The 25,890-nt window shown below is 37.5% G+C and overlaps 1 protein-coding gene across 11 annotated transcripts in view; it reads left to right on the forward strand.

Annotated features, from left to right (window-relative positions):
* EYA3 (EYA transcriptional coactivator and phosphatase 3) overlaps positions 1–25,890 on the forward strand; it is a 118,313-nt gene that overhangs the window by 25,932 nt on the left and 66,491 nt on the right. For 5 of the 11 annotated variants that reach the window (XM_016957323.4, XM_016957345.4, XM_054664672.2 and 2 more), the window contains 4 exons: positions 4,665–4,765; positions 14,307–14,350; positions 20,073–20,152; positions 23,821–23,887. In XM_016957323.4, the coding sequence (XP_016812812.1) occupies positions 4,733–4,765; positions 14,307–14,350; positions 20,073–20,152; positions 23,821–23,887 (224 nt within the window). In that variant the 5' untranslated portion in view covers positions 4,665–4,732. The remainder of the gene's footprint in view (positions 1–4,664; positions 4,766–14,306; positions 14,351–20,072; positions 20,153–23,820; positions 23,888–25,890) is intronic. The other 6 variants (XM_063783885.1, XM_063783882.1, XM_063783889.1 and 3 more) reach the window with 3 other exon arrangements.

Below are 25,890 nucleotides of genomic sequence, written 5' to 3' on the forward strand. Positions count from 1 at the left end.
CTGCTTTGGCCTTCTAAAGTGCTGGGATTACAGGTGTGAGCCACTGCAACCAGCCTATTCTGTGCTTTTAAACAAACAGAACACACACACACACACACACCCCTACATATATTTAATTTCTCTTCCTAAGCCTAAGAGCTTTAATAACACATTGAAGCAACCAAATTTCTTGCTTATGGCCATTTACATTTACAGGGTACATAGTATGTTGAACTTGGGACAAAACAGAAACTATGAGGTAGGAATCTAATTTGAATTTTGAAATAAAATATTTGTTACTAATTATTTCCCTTCTAACTTCTAAAGAGTAAAAATAAAATTTATGGCTGCCATATTACAGAAAGATCCTGCTTTTATTTTTAAGCATGCAAAATCTCAATAGTATTCAAAATTGTGTGGCTCTTGAATCAAACCAAAGTTTCTATTTTTTCACTGTCAGCATTCACAGGTAGAGAAGTGAAAAGTCTTAGGAAATACTATTTCTATTCTCAATTTAAAATTTTCTCAGAATTCTGTCCATGAAGGCAAATGAATACTGACAAGCTCTATTTCCAAAAAAGGTGATAAAACAAGTGTATTTAGAAACCAGTAGTAAGAATTGAAATTAGAAAATTGTGAAAAGACATTACTTTCCAAATGTTCTAAAGGTACTTAAAAGATTAACTCGGGGCATGTCTTGTAATTTCATCAGCTGTTTGACTAAGTTTTAATTATATTTATTTTAATTACATTAAAAATCCACTTTTCACTTCTGTGTTACAACTGTTGTATTACTTGATATTTTAAAAGATGACTCTCACTGAATGTAAAATAATGTCAGGTTACATTAATGGTAAAAAAAAAAAACAACAAAAAAACCGTTGACCGGGGGCAGTGGCTCACACCTGTAATCCCAGCACTTTGGGAGGCTGAGGTGGGCGGATCACGAGGTCAGGAGATCGAGATCATCCTGGCTAACACGGTGAAACCCCGTCTCTACTAAAAATACAAAAAATTAGCCGGGCGTGGTGGCGGGCGCCTGTAGTCCCAACTATTCAGGAGGCTGAGGCAGGAGAATGGCGTGAACCTGGGAGGCGGAGCTTGCAGTGAGCTGAGATCGCGCCACTGCACTCCAGCCTGGGCGACAGAGCGAGACTCCATCTCAAAAAACAAAAGACAAAAAAAAAAAAAAACACGTTAAATTCTAGAACTAATACAAGGAAACTAATACTAAGATTTTTACAGTAATTCTGTACTTCTTTTATTACCAAGTTTTGCAATATTGTGTCTTAGTTATACTGTACTTTCATCTCTTGCTAGTTAAGTATGACTTTTGATTGTATAGCATGCACCACTTGTGGAAAATGGTATGAAGTCTTAATAAAAGTTTTAGAACATTGATAAATGCTGGGACTGTGATGAATACTTGCATTCTTATATTTAGTATGTTCTGATATTTCAGGTCTTTCAGGGTACAAATTATTGGAAGGCAGGAGAATACTGTATTGATGGAAACTAGTATTTAGATGAATGTTTTGGTAGAATTACATAATTTGTGGTCATTAGTGCATTTTATACAGAATGTACCAGAGTGTATGTTTGCAAACTTCCCACACATTGTATGTTGCCAGTAGAATCCCGGGGGATTTTGTAATCCATTCTTTCCTTGTAGGCAGCTTTTTGTTTTAAAATGTTCAAAATTATTCGTGGTCATTGACCAGTTATTTTGAGATAGCAAGCCTGGTTTTTAAACTTTTATTTTCTTTTCTTTTTTGAGACAGAGTCTCACTCTGTCACCAAGCTGGAGTGCAGTGGTGCGATCTCAGCTCACTGAAACCTCCGCCTCCCAGGTTCACGCGATTCTCTTGCCTCAGCCTCCCAAGGAGCTGGGACTACAGGCTTGCGCCACCACGCCCAGCTAATTTTTTATTTTTAGTAGAGACAGGGTTTCACCATCTTGGCCAAGATGGTCTTGATCTCCTGACCTTGTGATCCGCCTACCTCGGCCTCCCAAAGTGCTGGGATTACAGGCATGAGCCACCATGCCTGGCCAGTTCTTTTCTTCTAAATGTAGAAATTATTTGTGTACTTTTTATTCTCCTAGATTGAAAAGCCGAGAAGACAGGGAATTTTAAAGATGGAAACAACAAAGGGTGCTTATTTTCACAGAATAGATGTAGAAAGGAATGTCTTTAAATGTTTCCCTTAAAGAAGGTTTTCTTGCAGCTTACAGAATTTATGTCAAGAAATAGTAGATTCTTCTTTTTCTATTATAAAATCAATGTAATATTACCATATTTCTAAAAAGCAAAATTCAATATTTTAACATTTATTGATAATTTATATCCCCACCATTTATACTAATGTTTCTGTTTTTTCTTTTAAAATGATTCTTCATTATTCAACTTGATAGAGCGTTTTCTTACTTTTTAAAACCCATGACCCCTTTTGACCTGTAAGTAGTATTATGTTCTCCTTTAATGTAATTCAGATTTTTAAAACGAATTAGTTTTTGTGTTTAAAAACAAAATTAAACCACATTATTGAGTGTGTATACACATAAATATTTTTAACAATTATTCTTACCTTCCTCCTATCAGAGATGAAATTTATAACTCTTCCCCCATGGTGGAGTGGATATCCCTTTTATCTCCCTTGCTGAAAATATACTAGAGATTGTAGTTTTATAGTCATGGCCTTCAATTAGGGAAAACATGTAATGTTGTAAGTTTTCTATGGATGAGAACTGGTCACACAAAAAATCAACAACTTGGCCAGGTGTATGCCTGTAATCCCAGCACTTTGGGAGCCTGAGGCAGGCAGATCACCTGAGGTCAGGAGTTCAAGACCAGGCTGGCCAACATGGCAAAAACCCATCTCTACTAAAAATACAAAAATTAGCCAGGCATGGTGGCGCGCCTGTAGTCCCAGCTACTTGGGAGCCTGAGGCAGAAAAATTGCTTGAACCCGGGAGACGGAGGTTGCAGTTAGCCGAGATTGCGCCACTGCACTCCAGCCTGGGTGACACAGCGAAACCCTATCTCAAAAAAAAAAAAAAAAAAAAAAAATCCAACAAATGAGGTATTGAAGGTATTCCATTTCTCTAATGATGTGGTCCTATTTTGTTGTTTCTAATGGGATGAAATAATATATGTACATAATGTACATTTAGACAGTATAAAATGAAAAGGATTGTCCCTTAAAGAAAAGATACTTCAATTTGAAACTAAGACATAAACTAGTAAAACAAAAAATGTTTGATCTTTCATAGCTGTGAATCAGTTTTAGGTCACATTGACTGTGTTGTTCTAAGCTGAGCAAAACAAGTGCAGGCAAGATAGCTCCTATGAGCTTTACTTATTGCACTCTGTAATTCTGTATCACTAGTTACCTGTGTCATGTAGTAGGAGAACTTAGCTTTTGAGGCTCTGTGTATGAGCTACAGTGAGAGCATTGAGCATCAAGTGCTTCTGACCTTTAAACTTCTTTTTTCTTTTGATATTCTAAATTGGGGTAGGGAATAAAGCTGTGTTAGAGTTGGACAACTTTGCATCTAATTGTAACCTTATGTGTGTTTTCTCTCCTTTTCACATTCTGGAGTGTGGCTCTAAAATAAAGTTGTGTTGTATTGCAACACGACAGAGTAACAGAAGTAGAGTGGTGGTATACTGGCATAACAAGTTTTTGGTTTTCTTGTTATTTGTCTATTTTCAGTACTTGTGTGATAAGATTATATACTTTAGCTTTGTATGTGAGTTAGGTACAGTGGTTGGTAGAAAAGCTAAAAACAGCTGTGACTTTAATTAAATATACAAGCAATCACATCTTTTGGGAGAAGTGCTGGTTTCACTTTTGTTAGATAGAAATGGAGTATTTCATTTTTATAATGTATGCAGCTTTCTAATTTTTGTCTCTTTGTCTCCTGTCAGTAGGACATGGTAAGGTGGACTTAGAATCCCATTTTTCCTTTTTTGTTTGAAAATCAGGACAGAAAGAGCAGGGTCTGAGAACGTAAAGATTTTGCTTAAATAATTGGGCAGTACAGTTAGTAGAAGTTCATTATTTCAGAATTAAATTAGGTCCTATCTTTGGATGATTATTTTCTTTAGTTCTAAAAGTCAAGGTTTCACTCTACTTATTTATTTTTATTATTGAGATGCAGAAGAATTGAGTTTTCCTTGAAATTGATGACATATAGACAGATAGTTGGTTGTGAATGCATTTAGTTGATATTCCGGTTTGTCCTATTTAAAGTGATTCTGTGTGTCTGTGTTAACAGTTATGTAAATGTTCCACATTAAAGCAGATTAGATGTTATCATAACTTGCTGACTTGCTAGGCCAGTCCCTATCATTTTTAATGTAACTCTAATCCTTAAAAAATTATTTTATTATCTGCACGTGGCTGTCATTGTAAAATGTTCAATGCATTAGGCACCATAGTAACCAGCAGAAGTGGTTCCACATGTTGGCTTTTGCAAGGTATTATAAAAGTCATTGTGTACACCTCTCTTGATTTGGTGTAGCATGTCATTTTTGAAAAGCCACGTGCAGGTTTGAGATTTTGTGATTGGAACTCATGTAGAAAGCTTGGGGTAGCAAGATACTAAAAAATCATTCTCTGATGGCCTCAATGATAATACTTTAAGAGTGTATAAAGCTTTGAATCCTCCTTTTTAAAAACAGATTGTGAAAACTGCTGAGAGAGACTTGCAATCCAGTCACATAAGTATAATAAAGAAATATTGGTCCTCATGGAAGAAGAGCAAGATTTACCAGAGCAACCAGTAAGTATTTCCTTTAACAGTTTAAAGTTGATTGTAGAAGAGCTAATCTTAAGAGATTTTAATTATTATTCAGTTATAGATTCCAAATTAGAAATAAAAATAAGGAAAAGATTCCTTGTTTCCTTTCAAGAAAACAATGTTATATTTTTCTAACTTAATTCTAAGGAGTCTAAGGAAAATTTAGCATTACAAAATGAATATTGCATTTAGAAATGTCATTTAAAAAAAAAGTGGCTAGTGTTACAGTTTTTAGAAAATAAAAGAGGACGTCTCTTTACTGATCTGACAGTATATCACCATTTCTACCAGAAAATTTAGTTTTGTTTTTACCTAAATTTCCTTAAGAGAGTTAATTTTTTAAAAAGTAGTAGTAGTGAGGAAGTTATAATTTGACCACTAGCTAATTCTTAAAAACAGATAAAACCCTAGAGACTATATTGAATTCTTAATTTCTTTTAAATATTGAACATAATAAAATAATTTTAAATGTCCCCAGGTGATATGGGTTTATCTTCTTTTTGGTTTTTGGCCCTTAATATTTAAAAAACAAAAGCAATAGTGTCATTCTTTTAAGATAACTTTTATGCTAGAGGGTCTTTTCCTTTTGTCTTCAGTTTCTTTCTCTGAAGTTTGGTAAATACCGATTCAATTTGCTATCCTGAGTGGGCCTCTTACATTTCATATTAAGAGAGGATACAGCATGGTACATGTTTACTTTATGAAAATCTAACCTAGAAAAATTTGAATTTTGAAAGCAAATAATAGGATATGTTTTTCGTGTTCTAGTTGTATTCTTTAGGTATACTAGCTCCCATTTAAATGATAAAGTCCTTTAATATATTTTAAATATTTTTCTTTATATTGAGAAATGCATATTGATGATTACTTTGTCATTATTCTTCTAGCCCTCTCAGTTGAGCTAAGTATAAAACTAGGAAGACATTAGCAACTGGTAAAAAGACCTTTTGAAACATTTGAAATGTGATCCCTATCCCTGGTGGGACTTTAATTATCAGGGAAATGGTAGGGTTAAAAATTATCTTGAGCAGTGTGTTTAGGATTTACACTATTGGAACAAATAGCTGAATTATAGATACTATATGTACCAGGAAAAATTATGCCATTGAGTTTTTAATGTGGTAAGACAAAGGTCTAGTCATATTTTTAAAAGACTTATGTAAGTGTTGACATACTGTTGAAATATGGGTATTGTTAGTTACTCCTTACCTATTTAAGGTAATGAGAATTGTGAGGCTGACCTGCTAACAAGTCATCTATCTCTTCTGCCCTGCTTCATTTCCTTGTCATTCTCTTGAACTTCTGTAACATGATGTGCAAAACCTGATTATTACTTCAGAGAAAGGTAAGAAATTGAAGCACTTTAAAACCAAAATTTCTGCTGACTATAAATGGTTGTCACAGGGCATTATTTTCTTATTGATTTATGCCCAGATCTTAATATAAAAAGGTGATTGAATGACGACATGGAGAGATCAGTGCCACTGAAAGAAAAGTTGAGTGTTTACTCATAGTTCCCCTTGAAACAAGAGGCATAGCATGCCACACGGGGGAAGTACCACTGTTGGTCAGGAGGCAAAAAAGAGTGGGAGGAAGGCATGGGCCACAGACTTAATGAGGTTTCCACAGGAAAAGCAAGGTAGGCAGGGTAAACAGCTTAGGGTTGACTAGTTTGAATAATTCTTCAGGCTTTGTGGCCTATGGACTATCCCTGGTTTTCTGGTGGTACTTGTCCTGGGTTGATTTATGATTTAGGGCAGGAGAAATAGGGGCTTAGTGTGTGAGAGTTAGATAAAGGAGGTGGTTCAGAGTATGGGCACTGGATCTCAGGGGAGATAAAAAACAACTTTGGCCTTGAGTTTGGCTCTGTAATTAATGGATGTCAAACAGACAAATACAGAATCTAAGAAAACACAATACTTATTAATGTTTAAAATAGAACAGGAAGAGTAATGACACATTTTGAGGTAAAAAAAAAAGCTTTTCATAGGCTGTAGTGGAGATCTAAAATATGAGTGGAAAGAATGGTCCCATCCCAAGTTGATGATAAAGCCAATATTTTTAATCCTAGAGATGTTACTGATGGTCGTTATTATTGAAGTTATTTTAATCCCATTGTCTCTTCTTGACTCTTCCTTATTGAATTATCCCTTCTCTTATTTCTCCACTAATTGCTAGCTCTACCTCAAGATTTTGTTCAGATCGGCTGGACGTAGTGGCTCATGCCTGTAATCCCAGCACTTTGGGTGGTGGAGGTGGGTGGATCACTTGAGGCCAGGAGTTTGAGACCAGCCTGGCCAACATGCGGAGACCCCATCTCTACTAAAAATACAAAAATTAGCCAGGTGTGGTGGCACTTGCCTGTAATCCCAGCTACTTGGGAAGCTGAGGCAGGAGAATCACTTGAACCCAGGAGGTGGAGGTTGCAGTGAGCCGAGATTGTGCCAGTGCACTCCAGCCTGGACAACAGAGTGGGTGAGACTCTGTCTCAAAAAAAAAAAAAAAAAAAAAAGATTTTCTTTAGATAACTCACAATGCAATAAATTTTAACTTCAGATTCTTTCACTTTCCCTTTATTGCTTATCAATCTTCAACTGAGTTGTAAATAACTTTGTTATATTACTATAAATCACCTTCCAAAAATGCAAGAATCTTATCCACAGATGAGGGGATCCTTTTGACTGATTATTGTACAGCCTCTACTTGGAGAATAGAGTATAAAGAACAGCAGTGGATTGAGAATAAGAAATACCTCACACTACAGTTTACACACTGAGAGTCCCTGAAGAAGTAACATCATCACCCTTTGATACCTTAATTAAAAATCTTATTCTTTCCAGCTTTCCGTCATATACTTTACCTATTTATAGCCTAAATCTTTTAAGCTATCAATAAAGGTGTTGAGTGTTCTTAGAGAAAATATATAATAGCTCCAGGTGATTGTCATATCCTTTCTAGGTGTCTACAAAGGTCTGTTCAATAATCTGTTTTAGAACACTGTCATCAATCAGCATTAAGTTAGCACTAGTTTATAGTTTCCAGCATCTAATTCCTCTCTACCATCACCTTTAAATTAAAACAAACAAACAAACAAACCAAGTAGTGAAACATTTCTTTTTGTTTTGTTTGAGACAGGGTTTCACCCTGTCGCCCAGGCTGTAGTGCAGTGGTGCCATCTTGGCTTACTGCAGCCTCCGCCTCCCAGGCTGAAGCAATCCTCCCACCTCAGCCTCCCAAGTAGCTGAGACTACCAGCACACCCAACTAATTTTTTTGTATTTTCAGTAGACACGGGGTTTTGCCCTGTTACCCAGGCTGGTCTCGAACTCCTGGGCTCAAGCAGCTCCCCCACCTTGTCCTCATTTCTTTATATTCTGTTTCAAGCACCTCTCTTATTCTCTGATTTTTCAGAGATGATAAACACTGGTTTAGCAATCATGTTTGTTAAGTTACAGGTCTATGGGATAAAGCTTCTGTGAATCTGGAGGGTTAGAACTTATTTAAAATAATTGAGGTGCTTGCTTATAAATATGGGAATAAACTCTTGAAAAATTTAGGTATGCTATTGTTTACATTTTGTAGATTACTCTTCTTGATAGAGAAGACAAAAAGATTTTTTTGCCTCCATCAGAAGTCACACCTAACATGCAGTGGTAGAACAGGAAGTTGTCTCTGCCATAAATATTTACCTCTCTAATAATTTGGAATGCTTACCTCCCTCTCTAGGTCCTGCTTTCCTTATGTTAAGTTGTTGAAGTCAAATTAATAATTAGATAGCTATTAGTAAGCACAGTCAATGAAAATGGCATTAAATTGTTTTTTGTGTGAAATTTCATCTAGGTTATGATCAAACCCTTTACCCCTCTAGCATATGGAATATGACTTTTTAGTAAACAGAACAGTGTCCTTCTGTTTGTTGGACAGTGTTGGATAAATCTTGACATAAACATCCTTTTTATAGTCTCCATGACGACTTTTACCCTACCATTATATTTATTATTGCCAAGATTACAATTTACCTAGCACTAGCATGCTTTTGCCTCTTGTTTAAACCTTCATAGCCATTACTTGTAAGTCATCACAGAGTAATTTCAGAATGACATTTGAGATGCTTAATACAATTTTCTTAACTAGAGAGTCCTATTTCTTAAGCCTGTCTTGAAATTTCTGGGATTCAACTTTGTTCTTGCTGTCTATGGTAATAACACTAAAATTTAACAATTACATAGCGCTTTGTTTTTCATAAGCAGTTCACTCTTTTCCTGTTTAAATTTCATCTTTACATATTATGTTAACAGTGCACATCCTTAAGTTTATTCAGCCAGCATCCTTGTACTGTTAATGCTGCTGTTTCCTGCTGTTGAAACATGAGCCCTGTGAAGTAGGTAGTTGTATCTTTTTTTTTACAGGTGAAGAAACAGATACAGAAAAGACACGCAGTGAATTAACTCTCAGAACTTAGCCTTGAGCCTGGATATTCTGAATTTGTATACTGGGTTTTTTGTTTCCTTGCTGTGTTATATTTAAAGTGTGATTATACATTGTAGCAGAAGCAAAAATAGAATGCTGATTTATGAATTTGTCAGTGCTTCTTTCTTTTTGTGTTATCATTAGCCATTATATGCCCATAGGATTATGTCATTTTTTAAGATACCAGCTTTATTGACATGTAATTTACATATCCTACAATTCACCCTTTTAGCGTATACAGTGCAGTAGTTTTTAGTCTATTCTAAAATGGTTTTGTAACCATTACCAGAATAAATTTTAAGACATCTTCCTTTTTTCTTTTTCTGTTTTTTTTTTTTTTTTGAGACGGGGTCTCATTTTGTCACCCAGACTGGAGTACAGTGGCACAGTCGTGGCTCACTGCATCCTTGAACTCCTGGGCTCAAACAATCCTCCCATCTCACCCTCCTGAGTATCTAGGATTACAGGTGTGAGCCACCACACCCAATTGTTTTTTAAATTTTTTGTCGAGATGGGGTCTTACTCTGTTGCCCAGCTGGTCTCAGACTCCTGACCTTAAGCAATCCTCACTCTGTTGCCCAGGCTGGAGTGCAGTGTCACTATCTCGGCTCACTGCAACCTCCACCTCCCGGGTTCAGGCAGTTCCCTGCCTCAGCCTCCCAAGTAGCTGGGATTACAGGCGCCCGCCACCACACCTGGCTAATTTTTGTATTTTTAGTAGAGATGGGGTTTCACCATCTTGGCCAGGCTGGTCTTGAACTCCTGACCTCGTGATCCACCTGCCTCAGCCTCCCAAAGTGTTGGGATTACAGGTGTGAGCCACTGCCTCCGGCCTATATTTTTACAAGTGATGAGAGCATACATATTCTCCTAAGAATTTTATAGCTTTAGCTTTTACATTTAGTGCTTTGATCCATTTTCAGTTAATTTTTGCATATGGCTTGAGGTACGAGTTCAGCTTTATTTGTTGAAAAGACTATTCTTCCTTCGTTGAATCATCATGGCACTTTTGCTGAAAATAATTTGACTGTAAATGTGGTACCCTTCTTGAAAATCAGTTGACCCAACAAATGTAGAGGTCTATTTCAGGAATCTCAATTCTGTTCCAGTGATCCATATATCCATCCTTATGCCAGTACCACACGGTCTTGATTACTCTAGCTTTATAGTAAGTTTTGAAATTGAAAAATGGGGCCAGGTGCAGTGGCTCATGCCTGTAATCCCAGCAATTTGGGAGGCCGAGGTGGGCAGATCACCTGAGATCTGAGACCAGCCTGGCCAACATGGTGAAACCCCATCTCCGTTAAACATACAAAAAAATTAGCCAGGCATGGTGGCACGCACCTGTAGTCCCAGCTACTCGGGAGGCCAAGGCGTGAGAAATGCTTGAACCCAGGAGGTAGAGGTTGCAGTGAGCCGAGATCGCACCACTGCACTCCAGCCTGGGTGACAGAGTGAGCCTCTGTCTTAAAAAATAAAAATAAAAAAGAAATGGAAAAATGTGAGTCCCCTAACTTTGTTCTTTTTTTTTTTTCAAGATTGTTTTAGCTATTCTGGGTCACTTTCATTTCCATATGAAATTTAAGATCAATTTGTGAATTTCTTCAATGCAGCCAGCTGGGATTTTGATTGGATTGACTGTAGACCAATTTGGGGAGTATTACCATCTTTACAAGATGAATTCTTCTTTCCCTGGATGTGGGGTGTCTTTGCATATTTAGCTCTTCTTAAATTTCTTTTAACGTGTATTGTACTTCTTCTTCTGTTAGGTTTATTCCTAAGTTTTTTTGTTTGTTTGTTTTAGTCTTGCCTTGTCACCCAGGCTGGAGTGCAGTGGTGCAATCTCAGCTCACTGCAACCTCCACCTCCCAGGTTCAGGCGATTCTCCTGCCTCAGCCTCCTGAGTAGCTGAGATTATAGGCGTGCACCACCACACACAGCTAATTTTTGTATTTTAGTAGAGATGGGGTTTCACCATGTTGGCCAGCCTGGTCTCGGACTCCTGACCTCAGGTGATCCACCTGCCTTGGCCTCCCAAAGTGCTGGGATTAGAAGCGTGAGCCACTGGACCCGACCATATTCTTAAGTATTTTATTCCTTTTGATGCTATTGTGAATGGATTCTTTTTTTCATTTTTGAATTGTTCACTGCAAGTATATAGAAATATAATTGATTTTTGTATGTTTGTCTTGTATTTTGCTGCCTTGCTGAACTTGTTTATCAGTTCTAGTGGTTTCTTAATGGATTCGTTAGGATTTCTGTATACAAAATTATGTCATGCAAAAAGAGATTCTGATTTTTTCACTTTTAACCCTAACGGAACTTTTTCAGCTTTATTGCTTTCTTACTTCCTGGCAGCTTATATTACTGTCCTACTACTGTCCTGGTATGGCCCCAATTCCTTGGATACCAGCTGCTTGTATAATCTATACTGGTTTTGTTAATGAAAATTGTTCTCTATAGGACTGGTTGCTACTTGAATCTTTGCTTACTTTGCTGTGTAGTTTTCAGTATTCATTATTGCAAGTACTATGTTACTCTGTAAACTCTCCAGAAAATTGTTGCTCAATCTTTGCTATTTCTCTTAACAACCAGGAATCATTTTCTGTCAGTTTCTAGCTTGTATTGTTTGAACTGATACTTCTATAATTGAGTAAAATCTGTCTGTCTTCTTTAGTTAATTTACCTGCCTCTACTGCCTAGTTAGTACATGCTTCCTATCCCTGCCTTAGAGGGGGGCATAATTGCTCAAATCAAGACAAACAATGGGCCATATGAGGTTAAAAACAAAACAAAACAAAAAAAACATTGTAACACCTTTTCCTTCCCCAGACTTTTCTGCTTGGTAGATATGACTTTAGATACATTTTCTCCCTTTCTATTTATGAATATGTACTCTGCACTGGGTTGGCACGGTAATAAATTAAAAATGAAGGAGCATAAAGAAGCATAGTTCTTCCTTGAAAGTAAATAAATTTTTGGCCAGGCGCAGTGGCTCATGCCTGTAATCCCAGCACTTTGGGAGACCAAGGTGGGCGGATCACTTGAGGCCAGGAGTTCGAAACCATCCTGGCCAACGTGGTGAAACCCAGTGTCTCCTAAAAATAGAAAAAATAGCAAAATTAGCTGGGCATGGTGGTGTGCACCTGTGGTCCCTGCTACTCGAGAGGCTGAGGCACAAGAACTGCTTGAACCCGGGAGACAGAGGTTTCAGTGAGCCAAGATTACGCCATGACACTCCAGCCTGGGTGACAGAACAAGACCCTGTCTCAAAAAAAAAAAAAAAATAATAATAATAATAATAAATAAAAAGTAAATTTAAAAATGTTGCTCCAGGACCTTTTTTTTTTAATCCTTTTTTCTTTTGGAGTTGATTAGCTAAATTTGTTGCTCTATACCTCTAATAAAATGAAGACTATGATAAGTTAGACTCCTCAGTGCTCTAATTTTCTTTGTTTAAATTACTGTTTGAAGAGTATAGACTGTTTTGGTTACTCAGCCAACCAGCTCATAATTACATTTCTTTGATAGCAAAGAGTCTTTGGATGAGCTAAGCATAAATTCATCTCCACTATTGGAAGAATATATTATTATCTGACCATATGTAACTACTATCATCTTTAGGTAGGAAGGGCGGAACATTTTATAAAAAAAGGCTATATTTTGTCATTTGTGAAATTATGGCAGGCAGATAAACTAGATAGTTGAATTTTTCTTGTCTTTAGCCTTATAGTTTCCAGGCAAAACACTGTTTTCCTATATTATCTAGGTCAGATCATATTTCCCTCACCTCTTTCAGTGAGATAGTCGTATACATTGGTAATACAGTTAGATTTTTTTGTCACAGTCTGCATACTATCCTGGAATCCCTCAACCTCCTGGTTGTTTTATGGTGTCTTTTATCATATAGAAGTTTAAAATTTTTGTGTAATCATATCTATTTTCTCCTTTATGGCTTTTGGATTTAATGTCATGCTTAATCAGGATTTGCCCACCTCAAGGTTTTGTTTTTTGTTTTTGCTTCAAATGCTTTAATGTAATTTTTGTTTTAAATTTAGAAATTTTTTTTAAATTGCCTTTGTTTCTTTATTTTCTCTTTTTTGGTACCTATGAAAATTAAGAGAACATTGAATGGAACACATTTTGACATGCCATAAGCAAGGAACCAAGAATGTCTGGTCATGGTTGTGTATTCTCATGAGGAGTATATGGCCACGACAAATTTTATGGGGCTTGCCTGTATTATTTACCTTGTCTGAAATAGTCAATGTAATATTAAATATCTATGATTCCACCTGATACGCTTGCTTCAAATTATCTAGGAGAGTTTCTGCCTTCTTCTATTAGCTTGAAATACTTTTAAATATTCATAATTTGAATGGCTAAGCATATTAGACATGTTTCTACTACAACCAGTTCTAACCAGAGAGTTCTAAAATCAGATTCTCTGTAATATGAAAACAGAAAAATCCATTAGTATTAGCCATTATCTTTCATTTGTGGATTCTTACACTGTTTCAATGGAAGTGCCTTCTCCCCAGAAGGAAATAGAAAATGTGAAATATGAAAAGAAAAAATACAGGGTTAACAATATTTTCTAAATTACTGGTAACCTGATAAGAATTCATATTAATTTTTGACACTAAACTAACTTAAGTATAAAGCCATTTTTGTTAAATAAATGAGTAGATGATACTTAGATTCCCATCTTTACTGTTTGTTTAAATATAATTTGCCTGTTACAGTATAAAACCAACTAGTTTGTATCAAAGCTTGGATACTTTATCCTAGTAAACATTCTGTCTACCTTGAGTAAAAATTCTGGTAAACAGTTTTTTTTTAATCAGAAGAACACTTTTTTCATTAAAAAGAAGAGCTCCATTTAAAAAACAAACTTCATTTCTAGCTCTAAAATATAACAAGGGTTAATTAAATATAAACTAAACAAAATTAAACAGTTATCCTGTAATAGTTAATAGCCTGTTGTTTGAGTAGCTAAATGATTTAAAAAACAGATCAAGTACATTGATACCTTTGTATATTTATTTTTGCAGGTGAAAAAAGCCAAGATGCAGGAATCAGGAGAGCAAACTATAAGGTATGTAAAGTTTGCTTTCTTTTTAATGAATTACTCATAAGTTGTTTTTTTTTTTTCACATGCTGATTAGCGTATGGGCATGCTTTGCCCTCTTTTTGGTTCTTACCATCAGCTGTTACATTTTGAAATTATTTGGTTTAAGATTAAAATTTCCTTTCCAAATAGTTTTTTCCTGAAACTTGTGCACTGATTTGTTCTTATGCATTCATTATTTATTCAACAATATGTACCAAACTCATGTTGTATATCAGGCACTGTGCTACATAGAGGAGACTTAATGGTAAAGATGAAAAGCACCATATTCTTCAGTCAGACGTACAATATACAGAATAGGAAGCATAAGCGAAATAAATAAAATCCAAGAGATTTGGTGTTAATTACCAAATGGTTATGAAATGACTTAGTCATTAACCCCACTCCTCTTATAGAAAAGAGGAAGCTTGCGCCTGGCACGGTCGCTCACGCCTGTAATCCCAGCACTTTGGGAGGCCGAGGCGGGCAGATCACGAGGTCAGGAGATCGAGACCATCCTGGCTAACACGGTGAAACCCCGTCTCTACTAAAAATACAAAATTATTAACCGGGCGTGTTGGCGGGCGCCTGTGGTCCCAGCTACTCAGGAGGCTGAGGCAGGAGAATGGTGTGAACCCGGGAGGTGGAGCTTGCGGTGAGCTGAGATCGCGCCACTGCACTCCAGCCTGGGCGACAGAGCGAGACTCCGTCTCAAAAAAAAAAAAAAAAAAAAGAAGAGAAAAGAGGCAGCTTGTTTGCACCTCACAGTTTGGCTTCTTTATACCATGGTTTTCAGTTTTCCACAGTTCTTACCTTCTGTCATTTGTGCACCAACCATATGAGCCAGTAACTGCATCACCTCTACCACATTAATTTCAAGAATCCTACACTTTTACCTCCACACACTATCATCCCGGCTCATTTATTCTAGAACTGCCATGCTAGCCATATGATGTCTTAAACTATCAATTAAATCATCTGTCATATTTTCACCATCACCCCTTAAAAAGAACTTTAGTTTCTTCCTTATAAGAGACCAACATGGCGGAACCTTGTTTCTACTAAAAACACAAAAATTAGCTCAGTGTGGTGACTTGAGCCTATAATCCCAGCTACTTGGGAGACTGAGGCAGGAGAATGGCTTGAACCCACGAGGTGGAGGTTACAGTGAGCCAAGAATGTGCCACTGCACTCCAGCCTGGGCGACAAAGACTCTGTCTCAAAAAAAAAAAAGGAACTTAACTGGCCAGGTGTGGTGGCTCCACTTTTGGAGGTCCAGGTGGGCAGATCGCTTGAGTTCAGTAGTTTGAGACCAGCCTGGGCGACATAGCAAGATGCCGTCTCTATAAAAAACACAAAAACAATTATCCAGGAATGGTGGTGCACACCTTTAGTCCCAGCTACTCGGGGCTGAGGCAGGAGGATTGCTTGAGCCCAGGGGCCAGAAGTTGTGGTGAGCCAAGATTGCGCCACTGAACTCCGTCCTGGGTTGGTGGCAGAGCAAGATGCTGTCTCATTTAAAAAAAAAAAAAGAAAGAAAAATAAACTTAACTATAAGATCTACTGTAATTAGTCCCTTACAAACATTCTTAACTTCCTTTTTTCTGTCATACTTGCCTAGCAAAACCACAACCCTGATTAAACCCAACTATCCACCTATTCTGTACTTATTCCCAATCACTTGTACATCGTGAGAGAAAAACACAAAATTGTGCTAACTGTTCCTAGTTTCTATTCACGATAAGATCTAAAACAGGCACTTAATCCCCCTTCCTGGTATGTCTGATTTCCCAGCCTCTAAAATCATCTTAATTCCTTTATTCCCTCCCTCCTTGCCCCCTACCTTCTCCCTTTTCCCTCCCTTTCCTGCTATTTCCATTCACTCAGCTGTGGATCTTGCTCCCTAGTTCAAAGAGAGATTAGGAACATCTCCCTTCTCTCACCAAATCAACCTACTTAATCTGCTTCTCTTGGATATTGTTTATCTTTCCTCTGAAATTCCCTTGCTCTTATCGAAGGCTAACCTCTCCAGTTGTTTGAAAGAACCCATCACCTTCATCTTTTCCTGCAATTATCTCTTCTTTTACCTTCAGCAATTTTTTTACTATGATAAAATACACACAATATACAATTTACCATTTTAAGTGTACAGTTTAGTGGCACTAAGTACAATCACTTTGTCTTGCAACCATCACTACCATTCATCTCTAGAACTTTATTCATCTTTCCAAACTGAAATTCCATGTTCACTAAACAATATTCTCCATTCCCCCATCTCCACCTCCTGGCAACCACCATTCTACTTTCTGTCTGCATGATTGTGACTGCTCTAAGTACCTCACAGAAATGGAGTCATACAGTATTTGTCCTTTTGTGATTCATCATGATGTCTTTAAGGTCTATCCATTTGTAGCATGTGTCAGAATTTCCTCTTTTTAAGGCTCAATAATACTCCATTGTATGTCTGTTCCGCATTTTCTTTATCCATTCATCTGTTGTTTGTGTTGTTAATAGTTCTGTTGAATGAGAAGGAGGTATTTGTTGTGCCACTTTATGGACTTGGATGTTGTTGGGTTTTTTTGGTCATTTTATTTTAGAGCAGTTGTTTTTTCATGGTGTATTCATTGTTAAGCAAAATTTATGTTTATATAACTTTGAAAATAATTATATTTTGAGGCAGTATGTCATTTCTCTAAGGATAATAATTTAAATATTTAACAAGTGCTAGAGTTAATTCACTGTCTTGGTGCTGTTGTTTCTATTTATTCTCTAGATGCTCAGTTGAGTGTGTAGGGGATGTTGCTATAACATAATATTCTAGGACCATTGGGTTTTAGGAACTGGTCCAGTGGATACTGGATCATAGAAATATCACCAACTTCTAAAATATAGGATCTACAAATAGTCTTCAACAGTGGGTATAACAGTGAACCTCATACTTAACCAGGTACATGTAGAAGTCAAACTAGTTATTGATGTCAGAAAAATTCTGGTTCAGTTTTATGCCCTTCCCCTGGTAATTCTATGTAAGTAGGTGTGAGATGGGGTCCAGAAGTCTATTTTTATTAACTATTCAGGTAATTATAACAAATCACCCAGTTTGGGAAACTGACACAACTATTCCATATAATTTCTTGCCCTTACCCTTCAATTTCCATAATCACATCTTAGTACATTAAGTTCTATTACAAAAATATAAACATTTGAGTAACAAGATAAAAATGAACCTTACTTGGGGATTTAGCTTTAAAATTAATTACAAATGAGGAAAAATTATTTGAACATTCAAAATATACCATTAAAGCTGGACACTGTGGCTCACACCTGTAATTCCAGCACTTTGGATGCTGAGGTGGACGGATTGCTTGAGACCAGGAGTTTGAGACCAGCTTGGGCAACATGATGAAACCCTATCTCTACAAAAATTACAAAAATTAGCTGGGTGTTGTGGCACATGCCTGTAGTCCCAGCTACTTCGGAGGATGAGGTAGGAAGATCACTTGAGCCCGGGAGGTCAAAGCTGCAGGAGCCATGATCGAGCCACTGCACTCCAGCCTGGGTGACCGAGTGAGACCCTGACTCAAAAAAACAAAACAAAAACCAACAAAACAAAAAATATATACCATTTTTTAAAAATCCTTTTTATACTTGAATATTAGAAGTCAGTTTCAGAAATGATACGAGAACTTTATAAATTTTGTGCTATATATTTTTTATATAAGCAACATTTCTTTTTACAATTTTGCTGTGTAGAAACTACTCTTACCTTTGATTAGTCAGCATTATTTTTCCAGATATATAGAACCTCTGGTACAGTGTCTTCCACCTCTCCCTAGAGTGTAGAAGAACAAAGCAAGCTTCTTTCTAGGGTGCATGAATGTAGGAATGATGCCTGGGCTTTGAAGAAGTTGTAATATAATAACAGTTACAGTTAAAGTGTGCTTACTGTGTTCTAGCTTTGCTCTAAACATAAACTTATTAGTCCTCCTAACAGCCCTATGAGGTAGGTTTCATTTTTATTCTCGTTGACGGATGTAGAAAGCGGGGAACAGATAAGTTCAGTGACTTGTCCAAGGTCATAGGGCTAGTTATTGGCAGAGTAGAATATGAACTTGAGCAGCCTCTGACTCTAGAATCAACACTCCTAACCACTGTGCTATAATGGGACATAATAACTGAAGAATGAAAAGTAGAGGAGATGGAAAAGAGAGAATATTTTGAAGAATGAAAGTTAGAACAATCTTCATTCTAGAATTTCTGTGGAATCTCCCCAGCATTAAACTATCTAACATAATGACTTGTCCTCCCAGTTTATGTGACTTATCATTCTCAGTTTCTCTTAATTTTCCTTATAAGTTAAAAAAAATGATGTTGCTTAGTCCTGGCTATAATAACAAATAGAAAATGAGGTGTTTGTGTTTTATTTAACTGGGAGATAAGAGAAATATAGTAGAATGAATCTTAAGGGTTTAGAACCCCCGCTTGGAAACAAATGTATAATTTTTGTTTGTTTGTTTGTTTGTTTTGTTTTTGAGACAGAGTCTCACTGTGTCGCCTAGGCAGGAGTGCAGTAGTGCCATCTCCAATCACTGCAACTTCTGCCTCCTGAGTTCAGGTAATTCTCAGGCCTCAGCCTCCCGAGTAGCTGGGACTACAGGCGTGCACCACAACGCCTGGCTAATTTTTGTATTTTTAGTAGAGACGGGGTTTTACCATGTTGGTCAGGCTGGTCTCAAACTCCTGATCTCAAGTGATCCGCCCGCCTCAGCTTCCCAAAGTGCTGGGATTACAGGTGTAAGCCACCGCACCTGGCCCAAACGTGTAATTTGAAAACACTTCTCATATGATTATGGTTTGTAGCTGATCAAGAACCACTGTCTGAAATCAAACGTCTCCTTACCTTCCTGTGGTACTTTGGGAGCAAGGTAACAGAGCACTGTTGCACAGAATGGTGACTGTAATAAATAATATAGCATTGTATATTTCAGAATTGCTAAAAGCATAGAACTTAAGTGTTTTCACGTTTTTTTCCACAAAAAAGCAAAAGGTGTTTTATATATCAAAACATCACATTGTACCCCATAAACATATAATAAAAAGTGGCAGAGCAATGTTTTACCATATGGTGTTAAAGAAAAATCTGACTTGCCAGTGACTTAGCTGGAATTTCTGAATTATATAAAAACTAAAGGGATCTAGAGATATAAGAAAGAACAGTAGGCTGGGCGTGGTGGCTCACACCTGTAATCCCAGCACTTTGGGAGGCTGAGGCGGGCGGATCACAAGGTCAGGAGTTCAAGACCAGCCTGACCAACATGGTGAAACCCCGTCTCTACTAAAAATACAAAAATTAGCTGGGCATGGTGGCATTCACCTGTAATCCCAGCTACTCAGGAGGCTGAGGCAGGAGAATTGCTTGAACCCAGGAGGCGGAGGTTGCAGTGAGCCGAGATCGTGCCACTGCACTCGAGCCTGGGTGACAGAGTGAGACTCCATCTCAAAAAAAAAAGAAAGAGCGGTAGAATGCTGAGGGTACTAGCCCTGGCCCGAACTCTCTTCAAGTAGTTGTTAAAAATCAACAATAAGGATATCATGAAGATTTACTTTGCCTCTTACTTATATAGCCTAGGAGGAAATGGGTTTGAACTCATCACTTTTAGCAATGCAGCAAATCAATCAGGGGCTAATGTATTCATTTTGGTTCTCCCAGTCAAGTAAGCAATCCAGATGTCAGTGATCAGAAGCCTGAAACATCAAGCCTTGCTTCAAACCTTCCCATGTCAGAGGAAAGTAAGTACCATATTCTGTGCATGATTGAACAGATATTCCTATAACTAGTAATGCTTTTCTTATAGAGTTGGTTTTTCGTAATTGCCTTGTTTGTCCCAAAATATCCAGAAGGCTCTCCCATCCTTGTTTTTGTGTGTGTTTATCCTTGAGCCCTCCTGTAAGCTTTATTGACAGACCAGCTGAGAAAAGATCACATGGAGTCCACTCACCCAAGGAGTCGCACGCCGTGATTTTATTTTTGTTTTGAGATTGGATGTTTTAAAGGTAATAGTGTCTTACAGAAAATCAGAGACAACTATACTTAACCATATATACTTCCCATGTATATTTTTTAAAAAGGTGTAACTTTTTTTTCAAAGGTGTGTCTTGAGTTCTATATAGTGTTTCCTCAAAGGTGATTCTATTCTGGTGGTTCTCAGACCTTTAGCCTACATAAGAATCATCTAGAATACTTGTTTGTAATGTAGAATTCTAGTTTCACCTCCAAAGATTATCATTCAGTAGATCTGATGTGGATAGGGAATCTGCATTTTTGACAAGTTAGCCAGGTGATTCTGGTCCATTGGGAAACTGTCCATATTGTGGAAAACCACTCTAATTGGTAAAGTGTCTCCTCTAATTTCTTGAATTTCCCACTCATCCCCAAGAAAAAGACCTGTTTCCTAAAATCTTATACTTTACATACTTCAGGGTCAGGAAGTAAGTTGAATATTCTTGCTCCTTCCAAATAATTTCCTTTTTTCCTTCAAATACTTTGGTTCAACTGGGCATGGTGGATCTTGTCTGTAATCCCAACACTTTGGGAGTCTGAGGCAGGAGGATCACCTGAGGCCAGGAGTTTGAGATCAGCCTGGGCAACAAAGTGAGACCTCCTCACTACAAAAAATAAAATAAAATAAAATAAATAAAAACTTTGGTTCATTTGAAGTCTACATCTATACCTTCCCCTACCTTTCTATTTTTACTTTAGACTGTCATCCTATTCATTCTGTTCTTTATTTTTTTTTATGTTTTTTGAGATGGAGTCTTGCTTTGTTGCCCAGGTTGGAGTGCAGTGGCACAATCTCGACTCACTACAACCTCCGCCTCCCGGGTTCAAGTGATTCTCCTGCCTCAGCCTCCCGAGTAGCTGGGATTACAGGCGCATGCCACCACGCCCAGCTATTTTTTGTTTTTTGTTGTTGTTGTTTGTTTGTATTTTTTAGAGGTGGAGTTTCGCTCTTGTCACCCAGGCTGGAATGCAATGGCAAGATCTCCGCTCACTGCAACCTCTGCCTCCCAGGTTCAAGCCATTCTCCTGACTCAGCCTTCCGAGTAGCTGGAATTACAGGCACGCACCATCACGCCTGGCTAATTTTTGTATTTTTAGTAGAGATGGGGTTTCACCATGCTGGCCAGGCTGGTCTCGAACTCCTGACCTCAAGTGATCTGCCGGCCTCAGCCTCCCAAAGTGCTGGGATTACAGGCATGAGCCACCACACCCAGCCATTTCCTTCTTGTCAGGATGTAAGCAGCATACTTGCTCTTGTCAGATATAGAGCCTATTATTTGTGTTTCATATGCTGTTTTTACCTTCCCCAAGGACTTTGGTACTATAGTTTTCTTGCCACCACTTGTGTGTCATCACGGTCTTCCCTTTTTATCCTTCCTGTCAGTAAAGAAACATCTTACCATTTTAAAACATAAACACTGCTCCCCCGACCCCCCCCCACCCCGCCCCTCCGCCCTTGGCTCCACATCTCTTACTAGTTATGGACCTTCTCTTTGTTCTGTGACATATCAGAACTTCTGCAAGAGTTGCCCTCACTTGCTTTTTCACCTCCCATTCACTTTTCCAGCCTCTCAAATTTAACTTCTATCCTCAATCTTCCAGTGAAACTGCTGTCGTCAAGGCCATTAGTTATTTTCATGTTGCAAATTCTAGAATACGTTTCTCCTCACATTCTCCCTCTCACTACTTTTCCTCCCACCTTTCTCCTTTGATGGCCCTTCTTTGGTGGGCCTCAGGGCTTAATTCTAGGCTACCATCTTTCCTCTTTTGGGATTCTCCGATCCATTACATTACTTTAAATATCTTGTACATGGTTAATGAATTCCATATTGATATTTCCAGTCTGACTTCTCCCCTGATTTCATTTGTGTATCAGACTGCCTGTTTGACATCTTTACTGGAAGGAAAATCATACCTAAGATCTTCAAAAAAGAACTTTTGATTCCTTTAGCCCCCGTGACATACACTCTTCTCCCAAACTTGCCCATCTTAGGAAGTGGTATCACTCTCCGTCTAGTTGTTTTCCTCATTCTCTACATCAAATCCATCAGAATGTCCTGTTAGTTTTACCTTCAGAATATATTTCAAAGTCTTTGCCTCATCCCCACTGTTGCTATTCTAGTCCAAGCCAGCATATTACTTACTTGATTCTTCTATAGTATAATGGATATTATATCTTGACTCTTTATAATCATTTTGTGGTTCCCAAGTACTGCGAAGATCAAGTCTCATTCATTCTCTAGAGAAGTGAAAATTGGCCTCAGTCTCCTAGGATGTTGTTGATTCCTTCCAGAATTAAATTAAATTGGAGGAAGATAAGGGTTTGGGTTTTTTAATATATGTGTCAACTGAGAACCATTATGTAGAATTCAAATAAACTTACCTTACATTGTTTGCAATGGATTGTCAAAACTTTAGATCTAATTGACATCTTCATTTTTGTCAAAATGATTAGAGGTGAATGTGATCTCCAATAATTATTTTTAAATACCTCAAACAATAGCACTGGACAAGCTCTTCTGTAATAAACTCACAGGTGTTGATTTGTCTTACTCTTGAGCATTTGAGTTGGCCCCTCATCTACTTTTGATAAAGGTTCTCTTTTTGGATCAGGTACTCTTCCAGGGAACCTAATTAGACATAAAGTTAATTGGTTCACTTTTAATCAGATATTTACAGCGTTCATACCAGAAGTAGTAATCATGAGAGTCAAGCCTTCATAGCAGCTATTCCAGATGAAGTCATGGGGGTCAAGAGGACAATAGCTGGAAAAGTCTTTGAGAGTTCATCAGAGCATCACATCAGTTCCTCACGTCTGTCTGTGATTTGCCAAACTTAAAGCCTTCACTACAAAACAGAAAAAATAATAGTATAGAAGCATACTTGCATCTATTCTGCCATTGATTATGCATAGCAGTAGCAGTGGTTTTAAAATAAGATTGGGTGCCTCCCCCAAATCTGTTTTCCTGCAAGTCATTCTTAAGGCTTTTACTCAATATAGTAAGCACTCAAAGAACAAATAAGCTGAAGTAGAATAATGTGGTTTTCCAGACATAAAGCTTGCTTTTTAAGTTTGCCTATCAGCATAGCCGAAAGCTTAGAAGGTTGCTTCATCTATTATTTTAGATCAGTAATGGGTAAAGGTAGAGATCCTTACCAACCTTCAGCTCTTTTCCATACCTTTTCCACCCTTCTTTTTTTAACTGCCTCTGGAAGTCTATAAACACATGTATAAACAAAAAAGTGAGATATTTTCTATCACATAGTCTTTCTATCTGGTGTCCAAGCTGTATTCTGTTAATTAGTTTGAAAGACTATACAGTGAGATGTGCAGTTTTCCCATTCCATTTTCGAAATGTTCTAACTTTTTAACCTGGTGATATTATCTTTCTTTCAGTTATGACATGCACCGATTACATCCCTCGCTCATCCAATGATTATACCTCACAAATGTATTCTGCAAAGTAAGTTGAATAATTATTTCCAAAATGCATATGCTTTTTCTGTAGATTCATTGCAAAATTTAATATTATTTTTCCTCTAAAATAATAGATATTTAAATTATTTTTACCTCTCTTATTCTATCGTCATTCCAATTTTTAATTCCCTCTAAATATAGTCTATGTAGTATCCTTTTAAAAAGTAGATGGTTGTCTGCAATGGATCATTTTACACAAAAGCTTACTCTAAAATGAGTAGGCACTGAACATGCAAAATAGTGTTAGTGATCAACCATATCATTGATTGACCTCTGATCATTTTCTCTGTCCTGTACCTTGACATATAGCATACAGATTAATAAAAACAAGACTGAATTTCTCAGTCCAATCTGTGTTCGTTTTTTTTTTTTTTTTTTTTTTAAGATAGAATCTCACTCTGTTTGTTGCCCAGGCTGGAGTGCAGTGGCACGATCTTGGCTCACTGCAACCTCCACCTCCCGGGTTCAAGTGATTCTCCTGCCTCAGCCTCCCGAATAGCTGGGACTACAGGCATGCCACCACGCCCAGCTAATTTTTGTATTTTTTAGTAGAGATGGGATTTCACCATGTTGACCAGGCTGTTTTCAAACGGCTGACCTCAGGTGATCTGCCTACCTCGAAAAGTGCTGGGATTACAGTCGTGAGCCACCACGCCCAGCCTGTGTTCAGTTTCTTGATTGAGGAATGTCCTCAGAGTAGAACCGGGCTTGAAGTTAGACAGGTTTGGTGGGTTAAAGTCACTAAGAGGTTATGTTTTGGGCCTTCATGGGGTAAGATCAGCATTAATATCAGCCAGGTTTTTCATCTCCAAAGTGGGTAGGTGCAGAACAGTGTGTATACCAAGCTACCTATTGTGCGTAATAAAGAGTGGACCTATGCATACAAAGACACATACAAGTGCATTTATTAAGCCAGGATATGTGCTTATGTGCTTACAGCTGCTGGATACATAAAGAAATTGGTAACAAAAGCAAGAGATACTTTATGGGGCTGTTATAAAAAGGAAACTGTCTTTCTTTTCCCTGGTTATATCTGTTTTTACCTTTTGAATTTTCATTAGTTAAAAAATAAACTAATTAAAAAGTCAACCCAATGAGTTCTTCTAATTTTTAATCTGGTATTAACACTAATGGTGTCCTTGGGCTAATCATTTTCATGTGACTTTCTTCTGTGAAATGACTGAACCTATCCTCTGAGATTATTATGAAGAAATTAGATACTAAATGTGAAAACACATTTGAGCTTTGGGCTACAAAGACTCTGCATGAAAAAGGACATTATGGTCTTTACCATATCTGGAGATTAATCCATTTAAGGTCACTAAGATTTAAATCATTCCCATGTGACTTGAGTAACAACTCTAACCTGAGCTATTTCCTGGACTCAGATCTGGCTAAGAAGAATAGTTATTTTTAAATTCAGTTTTTTAGAATCTACTGAGATGTTAATATGTTGCAGATTCCAAATTCATTTATTCATTCAGAAAGTATTTGCATACCTGCTACATTCAGAATTCCTTATTAGCTATCTTAATTATTCTATCTTAATTCAGACCTCTTTATTACTTATCTGAACTGTTTTTTAACTGGATCTCCATTTCCAGTTTCTCCTCCCTTTCTAAACCATTTTACAAAGCAGTGTCAAAATAATCTTTATTAAAGAACAGCTCTGATCTTGTCACTCTTTGCTCAATAATTTCAGTGGCTCTCAGTTTCAGATTTGCCTTTTAGCCTGGCATTCAAGGTCTTTGCTTCCTTTCTCTCGCTACTTCTCTTAATATACTTCCCTCAGTTATCTGTGCTCTTTGCAGGCCGAAGCCCTTGCTTTCCTTACTCTATACCCTGGCAGGACTTTTTTCTTGTCCTAGAACACCCTTTCTCTCCCAGTTCTGTGCCTCTTATCTGCTCAGCTAGTATATCACTTCTTTATGGCCTTTCTTCATTTTCCTCTTCCCCCAAAGGTGAAAAAAAAAATTTCCCCTTTAAAAC

The sequence above is a fragment of the Pan troglodytes genome, chromosome 1 (genome assembly GCF_028858775.2).
Source record: "Pan troglodytes isolate AG18354 chromosome 1, NHGRI_mPanTro3-v2.0_pri, whole genome shotgun sequence".
Classification (NCBI taxonomy): Eukaryota; Metazoa; Chordata; class Mammalia; order Primates; family Hominidae; genus Pan; species Pan troglodytes.